The sequence below is a fragment of the Dromiciops gliroides genome, chromosome 4 (assembly GCF_019393635.1).
Source record: "Dromiciops gliroides isolate mDroGli1 chromosome 4, mDroGli1.pri, whole genome shotgun sequence".
Lineage (NCBI taxonomy): Eukaryota > Metazoa > Chordata > Mammalia > Microbiotheria > Microbiotheriidae > Dromiciops > Dromiciops gliroides.
In genome coordinates, this window is record NC_057864.1 from 485,461,181 (window position 1) to 485,488,969 (window position 27,789).

General features: G+C 49.0%; 1 protein-coding gene across 6 annotated transcripts in view; it reads left to right on the forward strand.

The window, feature by feature from the left end:
• PER2 (period circadian regulator 2) overlaps positions 1–11,494 on the forward strand; it is a 49,712-nt gene extending 38,218 nt beyond the window's left edge. For 5 of the 6 annotated variants that reach the window (XM_044001501.1, XM_044001503.1, XM_044001502.1 and 2 more), the window contains 7 exons: positions 22–222; positions 654–908; positions 1,839–2,722; positions 4,037–4,223; positions 5,772–5,964; positions 8,075–8,225; positions 9,148–11,494. In XM_044001501.1, coding sequence (XP_043857436.1) covers positions 22–222; positions 654–908; positions 1,839–2,722; positions 4,037–4,223; positions 5,772–5,964; positions 8,075–8,225; positions 9,148–9,297 — 2,021 coding nt within the window. In that variant the 3' untranslated portion in view covers positions 9,298–11,494. Of the gene's footprint in view, positions 1–21; positions 223–653; positions 909–1,838; positions 2,723–4,036; positions 4,224–5,771; positions 5,965–8,074; positions 8,226–9,147 lie in introns of those variants that run through there. The other variant, XM_044001506.1, reaches the window with a different exon arrangement.
• Positions 11,495–27,789: the final 16,295 nt, after the last annotated feature.

Below are 27,789 nucleotides of genomic sequence, written 5' to 3' on the forward strand. Positions count from 1 at the left end.
CTTTTCCTTGTTCCTTTAAAGAGGAGACATCGATGGTGAAAGTTCCCCTAAATCCTGCTGTCCTGAAGACATCCAAAGCAAATGCCCACCCAGTCGTTGGCGCTCACTTGACTTCCTTGGCGCTCCCTGGCAAAGCCGAGAGTGTGGTGTCCTTCACCAGCCAATGCAGCTACAGCAGCACGCTGGTGCACGTTGGGGACAAGAAGCTCCAGCCTGAGTCAGGTATGTTTGCCAGGCCCAAGGGACAGTGGCCAAAGCCAGTGATAATAAAGCAGGCCTGTCAGGGGCTTGGGTTTCCCCGAGAAGAGTCCCAGGACAGGTCCAGGCTAGATCCTACTCCTGTGCATGAGCTACAGTTCTGTCAGATGCGCCGTCTCTGGGTCCTGAATCACCCACAGAAGATGAAGAGTGCTCCAGTTAGAGGACCTGATAAGGGAGATGTGTTTGAAGAAGAGTCTTCCACCACCAGGTTTTAAACAGACCAGAGTTTTCTGGCTCCTTGGGGTTTTCCTCAGATGTTGAGATTTACGAAGTCTTGTAAAAAATCAAAACTGCGCACCTAGATGCAGGCCTCGTGAGCCAGGGAGGGCAGGATGGCTTCGCTGTGCTCGTAGCAGCCTCTGAGGCCTCTGTGTCTTTCCCTGTTCTCCCAGAGATGATCGAGGACCCCGCCAGTGGGATGGAGTCACTGGACAGTGCAGCTGCCCCATCTTCTCACTGTGACTCCAGCCCGGACAAGGGGCCCCCCAAGAAGGTGGGACTGACCAAGGAGGTGCTCGCGGTCCACACACAGAAAGAAGAGCAGAGCTTCCTGCACAGATTCAAGGAGACAAGAAGACTCAGCACATTCCAGTCTCGTTGCCATTATTATCTTCAGGAGAGATCCAAGGGGCGTCCCGGCGAGCGTGGTGAGTGCCTGACCACCAGGGCGCCCCGCTTTAGAAGTAGAATCTTATTGTTCTTGTGGGCTCGGGTTCCTCTGCCTTTCTCTCTGTTCACCTCCCTTCCCTTCTGCCAGAGATCAAGGCCCTGGAATGAAAAATAAAAATGAGGGACGTCCAAGAGGCCAGCAGTGTCTGGGCCTTCATCAGCCATAGTCCTCCACCTCAGGAAAGAACCAAGGGGCTTTGCTGGTTCAGATTCCACAGCATTCACCTTTGTGGGTTGTACTGTGGCCGTTGTTTCTGTGTGCATTGTTGTGGTCTGTGTGTGCATGTGTATACGTGTGTATGAGTATGTGTGTGTGTGCCAGTGTGTGCATGTGTGTATGATGGTGTAGATGTCAGTGTGAGTGTGCACACATATGTGTGCTGTGTGTCATGTTTACATGTTTACATGTCAGAGTCCAGCCCATCCTGTAGCACTCAGGTGTCCCTGTCTCTGCTCTCCCTTCCTGGGTAAGTCAGATCCTATCTTTCCTGGGCAGGTTCTGCAGCGCGCTGGAAAGTGTTATGTTATGTTATGTTGTGTTGTGTTGTGTTGTGTTGTGATGTGATGTGATGTGATGTGATGTGATGTGATGTGATGTGATGTGATGTGATGTGATGTGATGTGATGTAGCCTGGCTGCTGCTCCAGAGCATGACAGTGGCCCCAGGGCTTCCCCCTCATCCTCTCACCTTCTTCTTCAGCTCAGTGGCCACTCACAGAAATACTTGACTTGATGTACAGGTTAAAAGCTGTTCATGGGACTTCTGCCAGCCCCAGCTGCCCTGGAAGGCTGAGATGCTTCCTGCTGATTCCCAGAGAGGCGTCCAGCAGGGCTGAGTTGGGGGGACTCAGTATGCAAAGCGGGTCACTTTGGAAAATCTAATTCAGGTCATTTTTACTTTATTTTAGCTGTTCGAGGACTAAGAACTAGTATTTCTGGAATGGATTCATCTTGGAAAAAAAATGGAAAGAACCGAAAACAGAAGTCCAAGCGAATTAAGCCCCACGAGTCATCTGATAGCACGACTTCGGGTACAAACGTTCCTCCTCGGTCACCACTGGTCGGCCTGAACTCCACGGCCTGGTCGCCATCGGATACTTCACAGGCCAGTTGTCCTCCAGCCTCGTTTCCTACAGTGGTGCCCGCATACCCTCTGCCTGTTTTTCCATCGCCAGGAGTCGTCCCAGCCTCTGGAAATGTCTCCTCGACTCCCCAGGCCCCCCAGGCTCATTTGAACGATTCGGGGAACCCCCAGAATTATATTTCACTGCAGCCACCAGCATTCACCGCCCCCCTGACTCCTGTCATGGCAGTTGTGTTACCCACTTACACGTTCCCTCCAGTGACCCCTAATGGGCACCCATCCTTCTACTCTGGCCAGAGCAACTGCCCCCAGCATCCCGCATGCTCAACACAAATGGTGTTTGCAGCCCAGCCCGAGTTCCCTGTGCAAGCTTCCTTCTCATCACAGACATTGTGCCCAACACAGTCATTTCATTACCAGTCAGGGGAAAGGGAAAGGCCTCCAGCCCCTGGGGCCCCCGAGGGGCCATCTCGATCCTCCACGCCCCAGTCAACGGGAAGACAAGACCAAGCTTCACCACCATTATTTCAGTCACGGTGTAGTTCCCCCTTACAGCTAAATCTGCTCCAATTGGAAGAAACACCCAAGGCTGCGGAGAGCACAGTGGCGGCTGTTTCTGGATCCTTGGGGGGACGTGGCCTGTTGAGTGAGGGGCCAAATAATAAACCAGTCGAGTTTGAAGATGGCAAAAGGCCCACCCCTCGCCGAGTAAGCACTTTGTCTGTGTCTCCTAAGGAATGGGGAGCAGGGGGATGAGGGCAGTGTCTCCGGTGGGTTCTCAGTGCAAAGCCACCATTTAGGCTAGAGATAAAGGCTGGAAATAAACCAGGCTTTTGGATTTCATTCCAGCAAATTAGAATGTCCTGAGCGTTTCATTTGTGTTTTTTCAGGAAGAACCTAGAATTCAGTGTCGCTCAGGAATGACAAAGCACAACTTTAGAGTATCAACTTCTGTTTCCCTTGTTCATTTGAAAGATGACCCTTCAAACCTATGGGGAAGGCAGTGATCATCAGTCAGGGCTTTTGAGGGGCTGTGAGCACAGTCAGCTCTGTGCCCAAGGAAGCTTAGTGTGTAGTAGGGGTTGGAGAGGGCAGCATCCTAGGGGCAGTGAGCCTGGGCAGGGGCCATAGCCCCAGCCCAGGGGCTGCTGCTGTAGCAATGGTGGGAAGAGAAAGGCAGCAGCAGGTCTGAGAGATCAGAGGGCCAAGATGCCACCTGAAAGAATAGAGGAGTTGGGGCAGCTAGGTGGCACAGTGGATAGAGCACAGCCCCTGGATTCAGGAGGACCTGAGTTCAAATTCGGCCTCAGACACTTAACACTTACTAGCTGTGTGACCCTGGGCAAGTCACTTAACCCCAACTGCCTCACAAAAAAAAAAAGAGGAGTCGAGACAAAGGAGAGAGGCTGAGATGGACTGGGGGGGGGGGGTGGTGGTGGCGGGGAGCAAGCCCTGGAGCGATCCTGTCACAGGATGCTCTGGGATAAGTCCCTCAGCCATTCTGGGCCTTGCTTTCCTCGGATTCCCATGAAAGGGATGCCCTTTGAGGGCCCTCCCATCTCCAAATCAAGGATCCTCCTAGCTAAAGGAAGAGGGAGGTCCCTGGCCAAAGGTCTCCCCTCGCCCAGAGTCTCTCGGCAGCAGCTGGCTCCGCTCCCTTCTCTCAGGATGTGATCTGTTAGCAGCCACTCTGTCTCGGAGCTGCATCTTCACTGGCCCAGCTTCTTTGGGTGGCATTCATCAGGGAGGGTCCGATGTGCTAGGCACTGTGCTGGCCCCTGGGGACCCAAAGACAGGGTGTCAGCTGCCCTCAAGGGAGCAAATGTGTACAGCAGAGACGCAGAGGAGGAGACGCAAAAGAAAAGCAGGCCTGTCCTGACTCATTTTGGGAAATAGGGCCCCGGACCTGCCTCCTGCTAGATGCTGAGGAGGGTCCTGAAGGAGACCTTTCCCGTTGTCTCTCTCACACACACACACACACACACACACACACACACACACAGTCTTATTCTCTCTCTCAAGGTTGACTCGCCCATGGATGCCCACCATAGTGACGCCCTTTCCTTGTCCAGTGACTTCCTTGAGATCTTGCTGGCGGAGGACGGGTGCTCCGCCACTGGGTCGGCTTCCTCTGGGAGTGGCGCGTCGGCCGCCTCTGAGTCTCTGGGGTCCGGCTCGCTTGGCTGCAGTGCATCCAGAACTGGAACAGGTGAGTGCCTCTGGCTTGGGAGCACAGGCCTTGTAGGAAGGCACAGGCAGGGCCTGCCAGAGTCACCCTGAGCCCGGCTGGCCTGCTCCACGTTCCCTGCGGCCCGTCTGACCCTCCTCCCGGTAGGAGTTCTTAGGATTTCCAAAAACTGGATCTCTTTGTTTTGACCCAATGATTCCTTCCTCATTCACAACCCCCGAGACCTTCCCTTAAAACACAGGGCAGCGAGGCAGGGAGGCTGGCGCACATGGTGCCCAGGCTGAGCCACACACAAGGCTTACCGCCCTGCTGCCTTTCCACTTCTTAATATCAGCTTTAATCATCACTTCTCTGTCCACTCCCAAGAGCAAACGTCAGCCCCTTTCTTGGGCGTCTAAAACCCTTCCCCACCTGGCGCCAGCCATCTCTCCAGTGTCATTCTATGCCCTCCCCTTCCCACCCTCTGAGATCCAGCCCAACTGGCCTCACTCCTCGTCTCCCATCTCCCTGCCTTCCCGCTGCCCTGGCAGTGCCCCCTCCTCACCTCCGATTCAGAGTCCCTCTCCTCCTTTAAGACATGACTTAAGGGTCAATTAGGTGGCACAGTAAATAAAGCACCGGCCCTGGATTCAGGAGGACCTGAGTTCAAATCTGGCCTCAGAAACTTGACACTTACTAGCTGTGGGACCCTGGGTAAGTCACTTAACCCTCATTGTCTGCCAAAAAAAAAAAAATAAGACCTAAGAAGTACCATCCTCATGGGCCTTGTGGTGCATGCCTGTCATCCCTTTGACAAGGAGGCTGAGGTGGCAGGTCTCCCGAGTTCAGGAGAGATGAGCTACATCAGGGCTAATGCCTGCCAATCCCATGCCCTCACTAAGTCCACCCCAACATATTGAGCCCCTGGTGATGGGGGTCAGCCCAGACTAGAAACAGAGCAGGTCAAAATGTCCGGGCTGATCAGCCGCAGGACTGGGTCTGGGAGGGGCCGCTGGGTAAGACAGACTTTAAAAAAATAGGAAGAGGAAGAGGAGGAGGGGGAGGAAGAAGAGGAGGATCGCATGCAGCCCTTGCCAATCTCCCTCCCTCCCTCGGGCTGAGCTGCCCACCATCTAGTCCTTCTGTCTGTACAGCTACCCCTCCCCCCTTTAGAACATGTAGCTCCTACAGGGCAGGGGCTGGTCATGGTTGTCTTTGTGCCCCCACATCTGGCGGCCAAGAGGCTCCTAATAAATGCTTGTTGCTGATGGAGCCTTCCTTGAGATCCCATCACCCCTTCTTCCGTGCCCACACTAACGTCGTACCTGGCAATGAAGATGGTTCAGGGCAGCCCAGGAGTCCCTGGGGGTGGCAGCCGCCGAGCGTGTGCTCAGGCTTGCCTCCCTGGCAAGCTGGGGTGAAGGGTGGGCAGGGAGGGCTTGTTCTTGGTGGGGAGCCCAATGGCCATCCTCTAGAAATCTTGCCTTGGGGTCATCCAGTAATTTGGGAATAAAAAATGAACGCAAAACCATTTCCGTGAGCCCAGGCTTTCTTGCAGGCAGCCACATCTCCCTTCCTTTGTTCATATAGGCAGCAGCGAAACGAGCCACACGAGCAAATACTTTGGGAGTGTCGACTCCTCTGAGAACAGTCATCGAGCCAAACTCAGCGCGGGCCTCCCAGAGAGTGAGCACTTCCTGAAGTGTGTCCTTCAGGACCCCATCTGGCTGCTGATGGCAAACACCGACAATGACATCATGATGACCTATCAGCTGCCTTCCCGGTGAGCCTTTGGCTACTTAATTCCGTCCTCAGTAGGCACGGTATGGTGACCAGAGAGCCAGCCACAAAACCCAGACGAGCAGGCCTCAGGCCCGCCTCTGGTGCCCATTGGCGGGATGATGCCGGGTCCATTCCCCCTAGTGCCAGGCTGGAAGGTGCCCACCCATGGTGGCATCAACCTGCAAGTCCCTAAACAGGTTTAGTCCCCATCCCTATGCAGACATCCAGACTCTTAGAATGACAGTCCAGGCTTTAGCCCTTAGCTTACTTAGCTCCCTGGATGCCTCCAGCTGAGTACTTGCAGGAGCCTGCCTGGGCCTCCCTGCCTCAGATCTCTCCTCACCAGCCTGCCCTCCACTCAGCTACCAGAGGGATTTTCCTAAAGCACAGGTCTCTCCTCTTCTCAGCATATCTCAGTGGCTCCCTATCTAACTGGTACCAGAGTCCCGCCCAGCCGGGCACTGGCTTCCCCCTCCAGTTTCGTTGTCTCCCCTGGTCTTCTCACTGTCCTTCCCACAGGCCCCTTTCTGTCCACCTCCATGCCAGTTCAGTAACTGTCCCTCATGCCGCCCCAGCTCTGCCTTGTACAATCCCCAGACCGACTCCTCAGTTTAGCTCGGGCGCCGCCTTCTGCGTGAGACCTTTCCTGTCCCCTCACCCCGCCCTTTCTCTGTACTTTGTACACACTTCCAGATTGTTGCCCCCAAGAGGTGCCAACGCCCTTGATTGTTGGCGGCTCTTGTCGCAAATGTTTGCTTGGCCGTGGGATCCTCCCGAGCAGTGACTCTGGGAGGTGGGAAGTGGTTTCCCAGGGTAGCTAGTAAGTGGTTGACCTCAAGGCCAGTGTTCATCTTTGCATCCTTCCAAGCCCTTTGTCCAGGACCATTAGGCCTGGTGGGGGCATCACAAGCAATGCAGGAAGTTCCCGCATCCTTGTCCTTAAAGGAATTAACTTTGTCTTATTGAGAAATAAGGGATGTGGAGAGGAGGAGTGGGTTGGTGCTGAGCCGTGGAAGGGACCATGTCTTCCAGTCTTTCCATCCATGCAGGAGTTTGGGTTGGGGTCATCGCTATGGGCTGGAGTGAGCCTTCGAGGAAAATTTGGTCTAGAGCTGAGCTTCCTGGGTGGGCTGGGAGCCTGAGGAAGGGAGAGGTCCCTGCTCTTACAACCATGTTTGAAAATGCACCCGAGACAAGATGTGAGCTTTCACAGGCAACCAATTCTGTTGAAATACCATCAGCGCCATTTTTTTATGATAAACATTTTTATTTATAGTCTTGAGTTCCAAATTCCGTCCCTCCTTCCTCCCTCTCCTCCCCCCTCCCTGAGGCAATAAGCAATCAGATGTGGGTTATACATGTGCAGTCATGTAAAACATGACCAGATTAGTCATTTTGTATAAGAAGACTTGAATAAAAGAAAAAAATAAAAGAAAGTTTAAAATCGCATGCTCCAGTCTGTATCTAGTCAGCATCAGTTCTTTCTTTCTTTTTTTTTAAATTTTTGTGGGGCAGTGAGAGTTAAGTGACTTGCCCAAGGTCACACAGCTAGTGTCAAGTATCTGAGGCTGGATTTGAACTCAGGTCCTCCTGAATCCAAGGCACTGCAGCACCTAGCTGCCCCCAGCATCAGTTCTTTCTCTGGAGGTGCTTAGTACACTTCATCAGTAGTCCTTTGGTATTGTCTTGCATCATTGTATTGCTGAGAATGATTAAGATGGATGTTCACAGGTCTTCATCCAACAGCATTGCTGTCACAGCAAAATCCATCTTTTAAAAAACCAAGTTCATGAACCCCATGGTTCAAAAGCCTGTGTGGGATTTGGTCCTTTTCCAGTAGAGAATAATGTCTTTTGTCTGCTCTGAAATGCTCCACAGACTCCCCTTCCCCTTCCTGTTCCCAGTTAGCTTTTATTAGTTTATTTAAAGATGAAAATTAAAGTCGTGATCCAAAAAAAAACCCGGATTATTAGGGAGACCTTTGATTTTTGGGAAGGCCAAAGGAAAATGCTTCTAACCTGCCCGCACCCAAGACAATGAAATGAGAGGAGAGGGCCGGGCAGGCTGTTCAGGGCTGAAGATGACTGAGAAATTTTTTAATCTTTGTTAAGAAATCTAGAAACCGTTTTGAAGGAGGATCGAGAAAAGCTGAAGTTAATGCAGAAATTCCAGCCCAAGTTTGCGGATGAGCAGAAGCGAGAGCTGCACGAAGTCCACACGTGGATGCCCAGGGGAGGGCTGCCCAGGGCACTCAACCTGGCTGTAAGTGGACTGCTTGGCGGGAGCTGGTTTGAGGGTTGGCCCCTTGTCTCACGCCTGCACATGGGGTCTGACCAGGCAGAGGATGGTGGGGTGTTGAGGTCCTTTCCCTGCCAGTCCATTTAAGTGGGGGAACAAGGCTCTCAGCCAGAGCATAACAAGAGATGGGAGAAGATAGGACTTTACCCAGGCCTGGCTGGACTCTGGCACAGGCATCACTGGGAGCAGGACAGAGTGAGGATGGCCTCAGGTCCTTCAGGGGCAACTGTGCCCTCTGCTCTCCCCCCAGTATGCCTACCTCAGGACTGGGCCCTCAGTAGGTGCCAGGAAAAGTCAGCCAGTCCCTTTAGTGTACTTGATGCCCAGAGAGCTCCTGATATTGTGTCTCAGCCCACAGTCTCCCAGGCCCAGCTCAGGCATCCCTGTCATCCCCCTTTCCTCCTCCTCCTCCTCTTCCTCATGTGGGGGAAGGGGGAACCACATGTGTCCGTGTTTTATCTCTCCTGCCACAGGGAAGGCTCTGAGGGCAGGGCCCAGGTCTTTGTCTCATTGGGCAGAGGAAGGTAGGGTGAGGCCCACAGTCCCCGGGACTAGAGCAGGTGGAGTTTCCCACTACACTGACAAGAGGTTAGATCCAGCCCAGGTACAGGGCCGGGGGTGGAGGGGGTCTCACTTTACCAGGAGTCACCTGGGTGTCACAACCCCTCCCGGGGCAAAGCTAGGGTCAGAATCTGGAGGGGAAAGGCAAGGAGCCCAGCTAGATGGGCAGCTGAGCCAAGAGAGTGTCTGCAGATCTGGCCCAGGCTGTGTCTTGCTCTCAGCCCCGGTCAGCCCAGGAGCCCAAGGAGAACACGTGTATTTGCTCTGTGTCCTAGGGAGTTCTGCAAATTCTGTCTGCTCACAGGGCCTGTCACCTTCCTTTTAGGAGTGTCCTGACTGTGAGGGCAGCCGGAGAGACCGTGTCGATGAGCCGTATGATGAGGACGTCCCAGCGATGGACCTCAGCGAAATGATGGAGACCCAGGGTGAGAAGAGCATGTGCCCCGCACCCTGTGGGACCAAAGAGGAGACCTAGCCCTGCAACCCACCCTGGGTACCTGGGGGCCAGCGGCCGCAGGCGGTGGTGCTTGAGAGGGTGAAGACAGCTGGAAATTTGGTTCTAGTCAAACAAGTTACTCGTGTCAGCTTTCTTGTCTAAAGGAATCAATGTGAAAATCGATGAGATTCACCTGCTGTCGACGGTTTGAGGGAAGGGGCTTCAGGTTTGCAGCCCTTAATTCAGCAGATGCTGTCCAATAATTCTGCAGAGTGGATGACATCGCTTACCCTGGCTCGTCTCTTTTGCCAGCTGAGTGTGTGACCCCCGTCTCCAGGGAGTTTCCAGGAACTCCCCCCTTTCCCGGTTTGTGATGATGCTTTGACACCCCTCTGAGGACATGTTAAAGACACGAGTGGGAGGTCATTCAAAGCTTGCTGTGTAACAGTTATTAAGTTTTTATTAATATTTGAGAAAATTGTTCAGGGCTGTCAAAATGTCCAGCCCCCAATTTTGTCTTTATTTATTGAGCTTCTATTTAAATTATAATTTAGTCATAGTAAAAAAAAAAAAAGTTAAAAAAAATAAGGATGGCAGAGAGAGCAAACCAGGCCTCTTCTTACCTGACGACCGCCTGAGCTTCAGCAGCATGATCGAGGACGAGGGGCAGGGCGGTCAGTGGTGAGGCGGCAGCTCTGGGGTCTGCTCCTATAAAGGACAAACAGAAAAATGATGAGCTCTGGGAGAGTCTGGGGAGGTAACGTCACTGGTGGCCTCGCCCAGCCGTGGACATGGATGGAACTGTTCTTGATCCAGCTCCGGCAGGGCCAACACTTAGGGGGCTTGGAGGCAGCCAGGGCCAGCCGCTGGCCCCACTGAGCCCTCTTCCCCAGTGTCGCTCGTGGTTGTGGTGGTCGTGGCTGCTCTCTCTCTGCTGCTTCAGTGTCTCATTTTCGTCAGCCGTTCTCTTCATGTACTTAACCCTATGGAACCTGCTTACAGTGAGAATTAATTACTGAAATACCAGGAACCAAGATTCTCTAGACCCTTTGTGCTGTGACCATTGCCCAGCGGCCTGGCCAGCCCCGTCAGGTCCCCACCCCTGCTTCCTAGGCCCCACGTCAGACTGGCTGCCTCTTTGGGCCTGTAGATTGTTCTGACCTTTGGGAGGCCTTGCAGAGACCCAGCTATTTGATGATGCTCCGCAGAACTTGGGAAGCATCTGGAACTCAGACAGTTTGAAAGAACAGTAACAGCCCCTTGTGTGGTGGGAAAGCGTCACTGCTAAAACAAGTCACGAATAGTCGGCTTTGGGTTGGACTCCGCTGGGGATGAGGAAGGAGTTTGGCCTTGTTTTCTCCTGGATGGCCTTTAATTTTAAAAAAGAAAAACGACTTTCATGCTTAGGAAGACCAGGAGGGTTTTTTCAGTCCCATGTCGAAGGTCCTTTTTATAGTCAATTCACTTTAGTCTTAAAAAAACAACAAACAAACCCTTCTGCTGCCACATCCGGCATGAAAATGAGTCTAAAGAATATTCCCATCCTTCCACTCCTGAAGCCAGGCTTGCCTTGGGGTCGCAGCAGCTTTCTGTGTCTCCCTCTCAAGTCGCATGTTGGTTAGTCAGTGTCCTGAGACCAGGCCACACGTGCACACACACACACACACACACACGCATGCACGCACGCACGCATGCGCTCACACATATGCATGCACACACGCAGATTCTCACACATATGTGTGTGCATGCACACTTGCAGATGCACACACATGTACGTGCGCGCGCATGCACACACAGACGCACTTTCCAGAGGGTTTCTTCAATCTCACTATTAGGGGCTTCTTTCTCATCTGCATTTTTCTGTCCTTCTGTCCAGGCAGTGAATGTTCTTGCCTATGCTTTCACAAAGTGTCAGGGACTGGAACTCTTTGGGCCCTTTTGGGGCTATCTTTCTACAGTGTCAAGGCTTAAGCCCGGCCTCTTTTTCTGTGAAGTGGACAGACAGACGGATGCACACGCACACCCGGCTGCCGGAAAATGTCCACCACCATTTGAAAGCTGAGCCTCTGTCCAAGGTTTCTAAATGTGTGTGTTGGTCTTTATTTAAATTCCATGTGATGCCTTGTTTTGGAGCCTTCGTGGACAAACACGAAGATTCTGAGCTCACTGTTTGTGGCTACTTTTTATGACTTTTTTGCCTTTTAGAAAATTGGCTAAATAAAGTAAATATATTTTTGTTTGTCTCATTTTCTTGGGTCTGTGACACCATGTCCCCCATAAAAGCAGTACACAAGGGAACAACATAAATGAGCATCTAACCCCATGGGTGTTAGAGTTGAGATGAAAAAACAAACTAGGCCCCTGCAAACAGGATTGGGAATGTTCTTAAAAGCAACTTTAGCTTAGAAAAAAACTTACCTGGCACTGGACCAGTAAGAACACTTGGGGAAGCAGCATTTGGGGACTTTAGTTGGGTTCTTTAATCTAGTCATTTAGTCAAGCCCCACGAAGGTCTTATTCTTTTTTCTTTTTTTAAAAAAATTTTGTGGGGCAATGAGGGTTAAGTGACTTGCCCAGGGTCACACAGCTAGTAAGTGTCAAGTGTCTGAGGCCAGATTTGAACTCAGGTCCTCCTGATTCCAGGGCCGGTGCTCTATCCACTGCACCACCTAGCTGCCCCCAGACTTGGTTTTTTAAAAATATTTTGAAAACAATTCCAACCTAATTGGTTCCTTTTGTGATCCTCTATATTTGATTTTGTGCCTTTAAGAAGGTGATTCTGAGGAGTTCACAGGCCCCAGTGGAGACTGCTGCCCAAGCAGGTCGTGACACACAGGGATGGGTGGCTGCTTCCTTCCAGCAGTGAGGGTCAGCTGTGAATGAGCCAAGGTCCCTCCGGGACACTGGTGGAGTTCTGCCATCTTCACTTAACCTCCCTAGCTTTGGGGAAACCTCACAATTGACCATCGTTTTATATCCTATTCATCCTCCATCGACGAGGCCACCAGCACTTCTTGTTCTTGGTGACCCTGGGAGGTCACAGGCTCGGCCCCGGGGCATGAGCTCCAGGAGACCCTACCAAGTTTGGAAGGCTTCAAGGACAGGCCCAGTAGTGGACTTGGTGCCTCTCATCCAAGGGCCAGCCCACACTGGGAGGAGGGAGGTGAATGGGGCTGGAGATTTTGGCCTGTTCAGTCTTTTTTTTTTTTTAAGTGAGGCAATTGGGGTTAAGTGAATTGCCCAGGGTCACACAGCTAGTAAGTGTTAAGTGTCTGAGGCCAGATTTGAACTCAGGTACTCCTGACTCCAGGGCTGGTGCTCTATCCACTGTGCCACCTAGCTGCCCCGGCCTGTTCAGTCTTAGAGAGGGGGCTTGGGAACTGGGTCAGTGGGAGAAGCTTCCACAGAAGCAGGATCCAAGAGCTTTTTTAAGATCCTAAGGCCTAGAAAGGACGATAGAGGCCCTCTGGTCTAACCCTCTAAGAGGCCCTGGAGGTCATAGGATCATCAGCCTCAAACAGGAAGGGCCTGAGAGGTCACATGGTATATGCCACCCTTGTTTTACAGAGGAGGGAATGGTGGCCCACGAAGGTGGCCTTGCCCCAGATCACCGAGGTAGGATGTATGGATCTGAGCCTGGGCCCCGGACTCCAAACGCAGCCCCCTCCCCACTGCCTCCCTCTCTCTCCTTGGTGCCTCGGCCCAAAGGGCCCAGTTTATGCCTCTTAAAGCAAACAAACACCTTCCCAGGGGGGGGGGGCCCTCAGTGTCCTCACTCAGTAATAGATGGCTGCCGGACAGTCCCTGTTACCTCTCTGGACAGATGGGGGCCCGCCTGCTTTATGGTGTTTATGCATAGACGTTAGGTCTGAGGGCAGTGGGTTTCCAGGGAGAGGCCCCTCGGATGAGTTCCTGGCAAGATCAAAGCTCAATTCAAGGGACAATCCAAGCCCTTTGAAGAGGACTGCTGGACCTCAGGGACAAATGGCAGAAAGTCCCCCCCGCCCCAGGCCGAGGCTGGGGGAGAGGGGCTGTCACAGGGGCAAAGTGGAAGCTGAGAACAATTGGATCCAATCCTTGGACGACAGAGCTCCTAAATCACAGAACAGATTGGGGACTGGAGGGGACCCTTGAGGTCAGTCATTGCAGCTCCTCCCACTTTACAACTGAGCAAACTGAGGCACAGGATGGTTAGATGATTTGCCTAAGACCACACGGCTAGACAACCGTCGGAGGCGGCGTTCCGACTTTATGACCAGTACCCTTCCCACTGCCCGCACTTACCCCATCCTGCTCCCTGAAGATCCTCAGGCTTCACCTTTTGTGCACATTGTCGGGACTCCTCTGGCAGCATCTGGGGAAGCCTTTTCAGACCCTTCTCGGTCATGCTTTTAACTGCATAAATTAAAGATCACAAAGGAATTAAGATGTAACTGTTTTCCCAGCCAACTTCACAGAGCCCCCTGAAGTCCATGCACAGACCCCTTGGGGTCCGTGGGCCCCAGATAAAGAAGCCCTGATCTAGAAGGAGGCACCTGGTAGGACAGAACACTGAAGGAAGGAGTCTCATGACTGATCTTGTTCCCAAGGATAGGATGAGGCAATAAGCCTTCTTCCCTTCTATAGAAGGTGGTGGACCACGGGTGTGGGATGATGCCAACGCAGATCCTGACAGCAATGTGCCGCTGCCTCCCCCTCACTAGTGGGCTTCAGGCAAAGAACACTTACTTGTACAGCTCAGGGAGGATGCTCGTTTGGAATTTTTCCAATGGAGTCTTTCCAACTCTGAGATTCGGAGCTCCCCAAAAGGACAACGTTTCCATCAAAGGCAAAAAAAAGCCTCTTAGGCAGGAACTGGTTCCAATCCTTAAGATTCAGCGTCTGAGGCACTGATGCTGTTCAGACAGCTGACTCCATGCAAATGTGGAGAAGCCCCCTGAAGGGACCTCTAAGGAGCTGGGTGTACTTGCCAATCTTGAGGCTCAGAGTCCTGGGGGGGGAACCACCAACAAACATGAACATTGAATGTCAGCTTAAGAGGGAAATAAGAATCTGAAGAACCCAAGCATCTTCTAAATAAAAATCAGACAGACGCCATCCTCAGACAAACCTCCAGGACCTGTGGCTGAGCCTCATCACCTATAGAGCCTCTCACGAGTCCGTCCATCACTACTGCATCGTGAATGAATGAATCTCACGAGTGATCTGGTCCCCAAAGACAGGATGGGGAAATATAAAGACTATTCCCCACCTCATTTCACCAAAGAAGAAACTAAGACCCACACAGGCAGTCATTGTCCAGGACTCCATAACTAGGCTGCATTCACACCTGGGTCTTTTGGTTCCAGGCCCAGTGCATGGTCTCACTCTACACCCTGGACAGCTGTAGGGTCACTGGAAAGAATCCTGCATTGTGGCTTATTCATGGAACCGAGAGATCAATTCTAAGGCCACTAGGTGGCACCAGAGTGCACAGAGCACCTAGCCTGGAGTCAGGAAGACTCACCAGAGTTCAAACCAGGCCCTGAACCCTTACTAGCCCAGTGACTGCAGACAAGTCACTTGACCCTGTTTGCCTCAGTTTCCTCACCTGTCAAATGAGCTGGAGAAGGAAATGACAAACAATTCCACCCAAATGGGGTCACCGAGAGTCAGACCCAACAACAACAACAACAAGAGATCAGCCAGGCCACTCCCTCCTTTTACAGAGAAGGAAACTGAGGCTCAGAAAAGTGAGGTCGGGTGCCCGAGTCAACAAGCATTTATCAAGCACCTACTGTGTGCTAGGCATTGTGCTAAGAGTAGTAGGGATTCCAGTAAAGGCCCTCCCGGAGCACTCGTTCTAACAGGAGAGACAACATGCACACCTCTAAGTGTGTATGAAATATATTCTGGGCAAGTCGCACTCACAACTCAATAACCCCTACAGAAAAGAGCTCCTCACCATGGCTCCCGGTCACTTTCTCAGGAGTCAAGAAGCCCCATAGTCAGTTCTCAACCAGCGGGGCAGTAACTAGTGCCTGAAGCAGGCAGCAAAGAAGACACCATCTGGTCATTCAGAAGTGAAAAAATTCCAGAAAGAGGGGAGAGAGTGAGAGGTGTCCCCATCCTCTCACAGAAGGGTGGGGATCTAGGAGATGGAGTGCTGGGCTCCATCAGATGGAACGACTACACCGCTCACCTTGGCTTACATGTTTTCTTTGTTACAAGAGACTTGAATTTCTGGAGAACTGTAGTGGGGTGGAGGAGGAAGGGTAACTATTTCCATTTCCTGGAAGTGACTGGCATGTGAAAACAAAGGCACCAATAAAACAGTGGGAGAGGCAATGAATTATTCTAGTGGTTTAAGGCTTAAGGTGACTTCCAAGAGTCAGAAGGGACCTACCCCATAGGAATCTGGGGTCTCCTTCCCTTTCTCCTCCACCAGAAAGGCCTTGTCGATTGCACTATCAACAAACGGTTAGTAAGCACCTTTACCCTCTAAATTTCTCACTCTGAGGCAAAGCCCTGATTGCCCCATATTTACCGTTATTGTTGTTTGTCCTGCCTTTAAACATCCGAGACCATCTCCAGTTGTCCCATATTTACCATCGCTCTGGCAGTTGGGTCTGATTATAATCTGTGATAATCATGAACATCTTTGGGACTCGGGAGAGAGTGTGAGATTTGAACCAAAAAACCCTTGGTTCAAGCTTGGCTCCTCCACTTACATATGTCACTTGAGGCAAGTCCCTTTATCTGTCTGGGCCTCAATTTCTTGGAACTAGATCAGGACTTGTTGAATTTTTTCCACCCGTGACCCCTTTTCGCCCAAGAAATTTTTACTCGACCCCGGGTATAATTTTTGGTCATTGCACGTTCAGAAACCTTTTACTGTTGCCAAATTCTTCATGACCCCCACATTCAGTGTTAAGTGACCCCATGAGGGGTTGTGACCCACAGTTTAAGAAGCTCCAAACTAGATGACCTCTGGGGTCTCTTCCAACTTTTAAGTTCTAGGATCTTATGATCTTTTCACACATGATTACGGATGAAAGACTGGAGACCTAGATTTTACCACCTCCATGGGAAATAGAGGTGTTGGCAGACCTGCCCAGCTCATCCAGGACTGAAAGATGATCAACTATCCAAGATCCGACATTGCCTCCTGTCTTGAACTGGGTGTGGAGGCAGCTTAAAGTGATACTCCAAGAAATAGGCAAACCTTTCCCGATACTCTCCCCACAAACGATGCCCTTTATGGCAATCTCTGGGTTAGTACAGGTTGTCACCATTGGATGGATTATCTTGAATATTCTCTAAGTAGCCTGGAAGCATTGGCGGGAAGCTCTATCTGGTGGCCAGGAATTGATCCTGATATTGAAAAGACAAACATTCGAATAATGGAATGGTTTTGTTTTATTTTATTTTATTTCATTTTATTTTTCTTTCTTCTTCTTAATCTCTTTTTTTATTAACTGTCAGATTGCTTGATGGTTTTAAGAAATGTTAAATGTCTGTTAATTCATCTCTTCATTATTTTATAATGTCCTTGTCTGTCTCTGAAATTTTTCTGGTCCAAATTTCTTTATTGCTCCTCCTGCTTTTTTGGGGTTTTTTGGTGAGGCAATTGGGGTTGAGTGACTTGCCCAGGGTCACACAGCTAGTGTCAATCGTCTGAGGCCGTATTTGAACGCAGGTATTCCTGAATCCAGGGCTGGTGCTCTATCCACTGTGCCACCTAGCTGCCCCTTGCTGCTCCTACTTTTAAAAAACTTGTTATATGACAAACCAACCTCTTAATTTTCATCTCTTTTTCCCCCTGTACATTGAAACCATTTCCTATCATTTTTTTAAAAGGTGGTAAAGGAGCGTGGCACATTCCAGGCTACATGGCATAAGCTCCCAAAAGCATCTTCTTTCATCCAGGATTGATAGTGACTTTTCCAGACCACTCCAGAGGAAGAGCCCCTAGTTCTAGTGTAGACCCTCTCCTGCAGGGGCCATTTCCAAGCCCCGATACCACAATCACAGCTCTATGCTAATTACCACACAGTTTATTGGGATAAAGCTGCATTTGCTTCAGTTGAATTGGAGGAAGCTGGGGACAGGACCATAATTTGTCTCGTCATCATCCCGCTCCATCTTCAAGAAACTGGTGAGGAGAGGGACTGTCAGAAGATATTGGCCAAGGAAATTCACTCGCTGTTCAGCACACCATTCTGTGTTCATCTCTGATAATCTGTCTAATAATGCTGAACCACTGATAGGGAAATATCCCAAGGTTTGTCTCACCATGTCCATCCAGACAGAGCCAAGGACTTAGAAGACAAATAAGAATGTAGCGTGGTTATTTCTCTGTCCTACTACACTATTTATTATTTCTACCACAAGTGTTAGCCTTTGCTAGGAGCTCTGGAGCTGAACCAAGGAGGACTTTTGCCCCTCTGCTTGAGGTCAGAGAGCCTGCACCAAGTCAGGTCAGGTCCAGAAAGCAGATGGATCACCACGAATGGCATTGCTGTAATGGTCAAGTGTAGAAACTTCCCTCCAAAAGGTGATGTCACAATGGTAGAGTGATCAGCCACTTTTCTGATAGGGCTTCCTTGGGTTAATTTGTTGTCTCTGCCAACTTCCCCGAGCTAAGGGCTTCACTAGCTGCTATTGCTGCTGAAGGAGACTCACCTAGTGTGTCTGCATCTCCCTTGCCAGTTAAAAAAATAAGCCTGGCAAAATGTTACTTCTAGACTCCTCTCCTACCCCACCCCCACCCCCATGCTAACTGTGGTTAAAAGAGTATTAGAGGGGGGCCGGCTAGGTGGTGCAATGGATAAAGCACTGGCCCTGGATTCAGGAGGACCTGAGTTCAAATCCGGCCTCAGACACTTGACACTTACTAGCTGTGTGACCCTGGGCAAGTCACTTAACTCCCATTGCCCCGCGCAAAAAAAAAAAAAAGAAGTCAATAAAAGAGTATTAGAGGGGCAACTAGGTGGCACAGTGGATAAAGCACCAGCCCTGGATTCAGGAGGACCTGAGTTCAAATTTGACAAGTCACTTAACCCTCCTTGTCCCACAAAAAAAAAAAAGAGTATTAGAGTTAAGGGGGTGGGGATGTTCTTTATGCTGCAATGGGCTATTATAGAATATTACTCTGGTTCTGTCTATTGTTTTTTAATGACAAACGGCAACTATTATTCCTATTAATGACTAAATACCTCCCAAGGTTATCATGAGAACTGAATGAGATAATAAATGCTAAATGCACCATATAAAAGCCAGCATCCTTCTGTTGATTTGGATCCACCCAACTTTCTATCTTTCTGTCTCTCTCTATCCATTCTTCTATCTATCCATCTCTCCTTCTGCTATCTGTGTCTATCCATCTATTTCTCCATCTCTATCCATCTATCCTTCTATCTATATCTATCCATCCATAGGTCCATCTGTCCTTCTATCTCTACTCATCCTTTTATCTATCCATCTCTGTATCTATCCACCTGTCTAGGCTTCTATCTTTATGTATCCTTCTATCCATCCTTGTATCTAGCCATGTCTATCTATCTCTATTTATCTATTCATCTATCTATCCTCCTGAGTATGTATCTATATCCATCCAGGTAACCTTCTGACTACCTTTCTCTCTACCTGTCTGTCACCTCTGCTTGTTTCTTAGTTTGTGGGCTAGTCCTTCTGTGTATGGACTCCACTGTATTCTGGAAGCTTATGATCTTTCCACTCTGTAATCCAATAACACAGCCTCTTTCTTGTGTAGCCCTGGGTTCCTTGGCTCACAGCCCAGATAATGTTGCTATGGAGATGAGAGATTCAAGCAGACACCATCCACCATCCCAGAGTTCTCCCGTTGATGACATCATTTGAACTTGGCTTTCTGGAACTATGTGTGTAGTGGGAGGGGGGGAGAATTCTGGGAGAGAGAAACCAGCAGAAGAGAGTTCTTTCTCCATCTGGTGTCATGCAGGTTGGCTCGGGGGAGCAGTGTGCCTGCCTTCTGTACCCCCTGCCTCCTGAAGTAGGGGTGGGCTACTCTTAGTCCACAGTGGTTAGAATTGTGAGGTGCTGTAAGGACAACTTCGAGTCAAGGAGAGTCGGTGAGACCAAGCACCAAGAAGAGACAAACACAATGTCCTGGGATATCTCCCTATTCCTGAGTCAGTTCAAAGGGAGGGAGCAATTCCTCAGTAGCTGCCCAACTCCTCCACGCTCTGTCTTTCCCCTTTCCTGTGACAGGGGCGTTAAAGAGAAGTGAATTCAGTCTTTGCAGCATAAGCCTCGGGCTCCTTGGCCAAGAACTATTCCAGACATTGGAGTCAAGAGCACTGAACCAGGAGTCAGAAAGACCTGAGTTCAAATCTAGCCTCCAACACTTATTAGCTGTGTGATCCTCTGCAAGTCATTTAACCTCTGCCTGCCTCAGTTTCCTCAACTGTAAAAAATATCACCTGCCAGAGTTTCTTTGAGGATCAAATTATATCATATATATTAAGTGGTTGGCATAGTGCCAGGCACACACATAATAGGCATTTCCTTCCACTGTACATTGTTTCCAGAGTGAGGAGAGGGGAGCCCAGGAGTTGTTCCCTGGACTTCCCCATACTTTCAGGTGGCAAAGGTAGTTGTGACCCCCCAAATGGGAGCATGCTTTGCCTTCACTGACCTGCCCAACCAAGTATCCAAATCCCACTCTAACCAGATGGCAAAATGAAATTGTTTTGAAGACTAGGAATCAGCATCAAGAACAGGGGCAAAGTAAACAAATTCCCCTCATCAGCAGTATTTTCGGAGAACTGGCAGCTAACCAGAACCAGGCCCTGCAAGTGGCGTGGAAGAGGGGAATTCACTCCTACGAACAGAGCTAACTTTCAGGACCCTGCTCACAGCAAAGTGATTGAGACCCTCAAGTTAGGCAGCAAGATGGCCAGAATGAAATTCCTTAAAGAAACAAGTCCCTCCCCAGAGAAGTGTGCTCTAACGTCAGGTATCAGGGAGATATTCAATCCACAGAGGCAAAATAAATGAAATAAATTTTTAAAAACAAGCATCTCGGGGCAGCTAGGTGGCGCAGTGGATAGAGCACCGGCCCTGGAGTCAGGAGTACCTGAGTTCAAATCCAGCCTCAGACACTTAACACTTACTAGCTGTGTGACCCTGGGCAAGTCACTTAACCCCAACTGCCTCACTTAAAAAACAAAAACAAAAACAAACAAACAAAAAAAAACAAGCATCTCACTCAAAATATTGCCCCACTACTCAGAACAAAAAAATGGAGAAAAAAAGGCCATTAATGCACAGAAAAGAAGGAAGGACAGAAAGAAACCTAGACAAGCAGAACCGCTTTGAAAGTTAGATGTTGAATTTATTACACATTTAAAGAAAAGAGCAAATTGTATGTATAGTGATTGAAATCTCAGGTCCAACTCTCTTGTTCTGGTTTATTTTGTAAGAAAATGCTCGTTTCATTCAAAGTTTCTTAAGAATAAAACAAAAAGGGGCAGCTAGGTGGTGGCACAATGGGTAAAGCACTGGCCCTGGATTCAGGAGGACCTGAGTTCAAATCCGACCTCGGACACTTAACACTTACTAGTTGTGTGATCCTGGGCAGGTCACTTAACCCCAATTGCCTCACCAAAAAAAAAAAAAAAAGAATAAAACAAAAAACACAGTAACAGCAACACGGTGTGATGATCCGCTGTGATAGACTTAGCTCTTCTCAGCAATACAATGATCCAAGACAATGCCAAAGGACTCATGATGGAAAATGTTCTCTACCTCCAGAAAAAAGAACAGTGGAATCTGAATGCAGATTGAACCAAACTGTTTCTACTTTTGTTTTTGTTTTTTCTATTTTGAGGTTTTCCCTTTTGTTCTAATTCTTCTTTCACAACATGACTAATGCAAAAATATGTTTAATATGATTGTACATATATAACCTGTATCAGATTGCTTTCTGTCTTGGGGAGTGGGGAGGGAGAAAAATTTGGAACTAGAAATCTTATGGAAACAAATGTTGAAAACTATTTTTACATGTAACTGGAAAAAAATTACTTTTATGATTTACAAAAAAACCCCTAAAACTAAAAGAATAAAACAAAAAAAAATTTAAGAATGTAATCTCCTTGAGGGCAGGGAATCCCTTTGACATTATACTTAGCCCTAGCACAATGCTTAGCACAGAGTGAGCACTTGATAAACATTTTTCATTCATTCATTCATTCATTCATTCATTCCTTAATTCATCCTAGTGATGTGGGCTGCTGGAATTAGGGGTCAAAGTGATCATGAGTCTTCCCAAAAGAATTACAAGACTCAGTGACTCAGTTTCCCAAGTTTTATTGCAATACCGTGAGTGACCACAGGGAGAGAACCAGAATAGTGGAAAGGTATTTCTCGAATAGTGAAAAAAAAGACAGTTATATTTATAGTATAGATAAATTGATTTATCAGTTTCATTATGATAATCTCCACCTTGGGGAGGTACAGGGGAGGGCTTATCCTAATTTAGAGCTCCTGGGGTCCTAAGCCAACCCCAGAGGCTGGTACCTTTTTCAGTGGAGGTGTGTTTGTGGAGTTTACACATCATAAGGTGAATCTGGGTACAAATTTGGTCTTTTCTGTGCATGTCTCTTTCTGGTTCCCATGGCTAGTTTCAAAACATCTTCATTTATCATTTATTCCTAGTTTGAGTTTCTATAGCCTGTCAATTTTATCATTGTTATATTCTTAGCCCTTCCCAGCCCAGCTCCCTCTGTTCCCGTTATGGGTACTGATTACTGTGGGTAAGAGAGCTTAGCATCCTGACTTGTAAGTTATCCATTAACTGGGGTCTGAATCCCTCTGAGAGCTCAAATCTGAATTAGAGCTTGGACCTTGGGTTTTTCTATTAACCCCTTTTTTGCCTCCTACATCACTAGGATTTCCCACCTCCTTCCCTTTCCTCATCCCACCCCCTCTCTCCTCTTGGAATGTTCACACACACACACACACACACACACACACACACACACACACACACACACACACACACACCAGCTTCCTCAGATGCTACCCAGCCTTCAAGGTTTAGCTCAGGCTCTCTCTCCCCCAGGGAAGCTTTCCTGAAGCCAGGAGCCAGCAGTTCTGCCTCCCTGTGCTCTCCCAGAGTTCCTGTTGTTCCTTCCCTACAACACCTGCTGCATTCTACTTTGTATTATAGGATCTGTGAGCCGAGGTTGTTTCTCCAGCTAGACTCTAACCTGCCAAAAGGCAAGGATGGGGTCAGTCCTGGAAAGATCATTAGCACTGGAAAAGACCTTAGTGCTCATCTGATGAATTGGGTGCTGGCCCTGGAGTCTGGAAGATATAGATAGATTCAAATCTCCCCCGCAGACATATGAATGAATGAGTGAGTGAATGAATGAATGAGTGAGTGAGTGAATGAGTAAGTATTTACTAAGTGCTGGGAATACAGATAGGAAGGTAAAACAATGCCTGCAGGGGGGTGGAGGGCTCACATTCTAATGAGAAAGACAACATACATGCCAAGTCTTAGCTGCCAGTCAGATGGAAAGGTCCCAGGGTCCCTGGGGCACAGCGCCAAAGCAGCCATTAATGCCTTTTCATTCATGTCATTTCCATTGGTAAAAGTCCATTTGTTTCTGAGGCTGAAAGAGCTGACAGAACCAAGGACAAAAACATAACAGTTAAGAGACATTGGGCAAATCAGTTTACTACTATCAGCCTCAGTTTCCTTAACTGTAAAATGGAGTTAATAATACCTTAAGAAGCGGTGTGGCACAGTGGATAGAGAGCCAGCAAGATGTAAAATCAGGGGAGCAGCTAGGTGGTGCAGTGGATAAAGCACTGGCCCTGGATTCAAGAGGACCTGAGTTCAAATCCAGCCTCAGACGCTTACTAGCTGTGTGGTCCTGGGCCTCTTGGACCTCATTGCCCCGCCAAAAAAAAGAAAGAAAGATGTAAGATCAGGCCCTGCTTCTGACATATCCTTGGTGTGTGACCCTGGACCAGTCACTTAACTCTCTGGACCTCAGGATCCCAAGGTCATAGATCTGGAGCTGAAAGGAGTCATCTAGTTCCACCCCCTCTCATTGTACAGACCTATTGTGACCCTGGGCAAAAGCTCTTGGGCCAGATTCCTTGCCTGCTTTGATAGGGAGCATCTCTATAAGAGAAGTTCCCTAGGCTGATGAAAATTCAAGCCTGCACCCATTCCACATCGGTGGCTAAATAGTGCATAGATTATCTCCATTTGCCAGTGGAGGAAGCAGATGCTCAGAAGGGCTATGGGACTTGTCCAGAGTCCCCTAGCTACATTGGGGCTGAGGGATGGAGAGCCTGGAGGAGGGAGGAAGGTGGGTGGGAGGGAGCTCAAGGTCCTTTACAGGGGTTCAGTCAACTCATGAAGGCTTTTTACTGTCCCCTGAAATGGTTCCTTTTTTTTTTTTTTTGCAGGCAATGGGGGTTAAGTGACTTGCCCATGGTCACACAGCTAGTAAGTGTCAAGTGTCTGAGGCCAGATTTGAACTCAGGTCCTCCTGAATCTAGGGCCGGTGCTTTAACCACTGCGCCATCTAGCTCCCCCCCCCCAAATGGTTCTTAATAGGAGGCGAGGGGTGTGAGGACCACAGATTTCAGGGGACCCTGAACTTGGATGGGGGAAAAAAATGACATTTGCTTTTCACTAACCTCTATCTGAAGTGTTAGGAAATCCTTCAGTTAGGTGACAAAGCCCCAGGGACTGTTCATACTTATGGGCTGTGGCCTAAATCCCTAATTGAAGGACTTCTTATTTACATGGATGGGGGAAGGTCGGGAAACAAGCATTTAAGAACCTATTATGTGTCAGGTACTGTGCTAAGCACTTTACAAATCTTATCTCTTTGGATTCCCTGCAACAACCCTGGGAGGGAGATGTTACAATTGAGGAAACCGCCTGCCGCCAGTGGTTAAGAGACTTGTCCAGAGTCAAACACAGCTAGGAGGTGTCTGAAGCAAGATTTGAACTCAAGTCTTCTGGACTCCGTGCCTGGCACTGCTACCCCGAGCTGAAAGCTCATCATTACTTGGTTTCTTCATCTATCAAATAAAAGGCTTGGACTGTATTACCTCAAAACTCCCTTTGCAAGAGGAATCTCTGTGTTGGGAGCTCCCTGACTTAGAGATGTCCCAGTCCAGTGGGTTAAATGCTCTTGCAGAGGAAAGAAGAGAGGGAAGGGAAGTGGGAGGAGGGAGGCCGGCTGAAGGCCAGGTCCTATGTCGGGGCTGAGACAATGAATCCACCTGGCGCTCCCTCCCCCCCTTCCCCCTTTGCTTCACTACAGAAAAGGAGCAGATGGGCCGCCTGGCGACTGACCCACGGAAGGGCTGGGCCGGGCTGGGCTGGGCCGGGCTGGGCCAGGCTGGGATGGGCCTGCAGTGCTGGCTTCCCCTCCCTCCTCACCCTCTTCTCCATTCCACCCTTACCACCCGGGGGACAACAAAAGCGCTTGGGCGCCCCTCCCTACACAAAAGCCCCAGGCCCAGACAAAGGAGCCAGGGCTGGGAACACCTGTCGCTAGCTCTGGCTCACTCCGCTCTCCCCAGGCTGCCCCCCTCGCTTCCCCCGCCACACTGTTGGGGCGTCTGCAGCTGCCAACTGTCAGCTGCATCAAATTACTGGCTTCAGGCTCCCCTGGGGCAGGAGAGTGCCCAGCACGGGGAGGAGTGGGGGAGGGGGGAGGCCGGGACAGGACCAGTGCTGCCTTCTGCTGGGGCCTCCCCCAACCTGTTGAAGGCCGCCTCTCAACCAGAGTCCCGAGCATCTTCTCTCAGCTTGTCTTAGCCTCTCAATTCAGCCGCTCATCTCCAGTCAAATGCATCCTCTCCATACAGTGCATCCCCTCAGTCCCACACATCTCCTCTCAGCCCGGGACACCCTTTCTCCATCCAGAGCATTCCCTCTGAGACCAGAGCATCCTCCTTCAGTCAATCCTTTCCAAGGCCCAGCAATGTGCCCAGCGATGCAGGCTGGGGGTAATGGGGCTGGGTGCCTCAACTACAGAAAGACAACCAGGACAACATACTCTCTCCCTTCCAGGGCTAGAACAGCCCCTGTCCACTGGTCATGCACAAAATCTTGAATAAATGCTAGTGAAATAGAATGGAGTCTAAAGGAGAGGCACCATGTAGCAGAAAGCCCTGACCTCGCAGCCAAAGGATCCAAATTCAGAACTAGCCTCTGTTACTTACTAGCTGTATAACTGGAGAAGACATTCCCCTTCTCTGGGCTTTGGTTCCCTTATTTGGGGGGTGGGGTTCAGATAAGTGTAGAGTAAGACAGTTTTTGATATACTCAAAAGCACTGGGGGAAAGAGATCTTTATTCAGCAAGAACTGCTAAGAGAGCTTGACATAAAAGGGGGTTAGATTAGCATGGTGTACCACACAATTCAGTAAATTCCAAGTAGATAAATGACCAAAGTATGAGAAAACTACACCATTAAAAAATGAAAGGAGAAATAAGGTTCTATCTTTTTTTTTTTTAAGTGAGGCAATTGGGGTTAAGTGACTTGCCCAGGGTCACACAGCTAATAAGTGTTAAGTGGCTGAGGCCGGATTTGAACTCAGGTACTCCTGACTCCAGGGCCGGTGCTCTATCCACTGTGCCATCTAGCTGCCCCAGGTTCTATCTTTACAGCTGTGCATAAGGGATGGATTTGTAACTAGCCGTGGCATAGAGAATATCACAAAAGACAAAATGGGTTGATTTGATCATGTAAAAATGTAAAGGTTTTTGCACAAATAAAACTAATTTAACCAGATTCTCTTAATAGAGAAGTAGTCAGAGGATATAAACAAGCAACTGAGACTGGATTCAAATCCTTTTTAGTCTTTCTAAATTATTATCACTCTTGGGGTGATTTACTTGGACCACAATTATCATCATGGAGATTAAAAATAACTGAAAGGGATTTTTTTAGGTTAAATTAAAGAGTAGACTGAATTCAGGGAGACAATGTAAGAAACAAACAATTCAAAAGATCAGCAATGCCTAGGTGCACCTGGCAGGCTGACAGGGTCTGAATCACAAAAGAGCTGAGATAGCTGCTCTGACTATGCTGTGAAAGAGGAGATATGTAGCTATACCCCTCCCCAGTGGAAGCTGATATAGACTAAAAGAGTTGATATACCCTTCCACCACAGGGAAGGGATTGCGTAGCACCTTTTATCCAGTAGAACCACAGTATTCAGCAAAGAGCAATCTAGTTGAACTATCAGTAGATAACAATGCAGCAGTGAACCAGAAGATGGCAGAATAGCCCAGTGATAAATACACTTGCCACCCCCACCTCAAACATAAAATCATAGATTTATCCCTAAAAGGAACTATAGAGGCCAAATAATCCAAACTATTCATTTTATAGAAGCTAAGTCACTTCTCCAAAGTCACTCAAGTTGATAAATAGAAAGTTCAGGATTTGAATCCAAGTCTTCTGATGTCAGATCCAGAGTTGTTTGGGTTTTTTTCTTCTTCTTTCTCACTGAACCATCCTGCCTCTTATCACCATAGCAGTCTTGTGGCTGCTTGGGGGAAGTAGCAAATGTCAACACAGGAGGCTGAAGCTCCACCCTCCCAAATCAGGGCGGGAGCCTGGAGAAGTGGGGCTCTGCATCTCTTTTGCAACCAGCTCAACACTCCTTTGTCCTCAGGAAAGGACTTGACTGCTCTGTTCTACTCACTATCTGGGAGATATCTGAGACCAGAATTCCCTTCCCCAGTCACCACTCCCATATACTGTTGTATCTTCCCATTAGAATGTAAGCTTTTAGTAGGCAGAAATAATCTAGTTTTTGTAACTGGATGCCCAGTGCTTAGTATAGTGTATCACATGAGTGCATTTCACTCATTCATTCATTCATTCATTCATTCATTCATTCATTCATTCATTCATTCATTCATTCATTCATAAGTGCTCCAGGTGAGTTGGAGCCCTGGGAGCTTGACTTGTCTTGACTTATGTTTCCCAGGCACGTGCTGTCTCTCGAATGTGTTCCCAGGTATATGTGTCCCCTCACCCACCAATACCATGAGAAGATCTGTGGATGAGTATTGATTTTCCTTGTCATTTATTTTCTAGGCTGTTAATTAAATGCCTTTTGAACTTAGGTGTCTTTTAGTTGACTTAGTACAAGAAACATTCATTGGGGCCTTGTGAGCTATGATTTTGAGTGAATGCTGACCCAAGAATGCCTCAAGCCTAGGATAGCTTTGGGGGGGGCACAGATTATACCTACAAAACAGCCTTCCCTCTAAAATGCTGATTTTGGAGGAAATGGAAGCCTGCTTACCAGTCACACATAGTGGGCAAAGGACCCCTTTAAAACCCAGCTTATTTTTTTTTAAGTGGGGAAAAAAACAAAATTAAATAAATTTTTTTTTTAAAGTGGGGCAGCGGGGCGGCTAGGTGGCGCAGTGGATAAAGCACCGGCTCTGGATTCAGGAGTTCCTGAGTTCAAATCTGGCCTCAGACACTTGACACTTACTAGCTGTGTGACC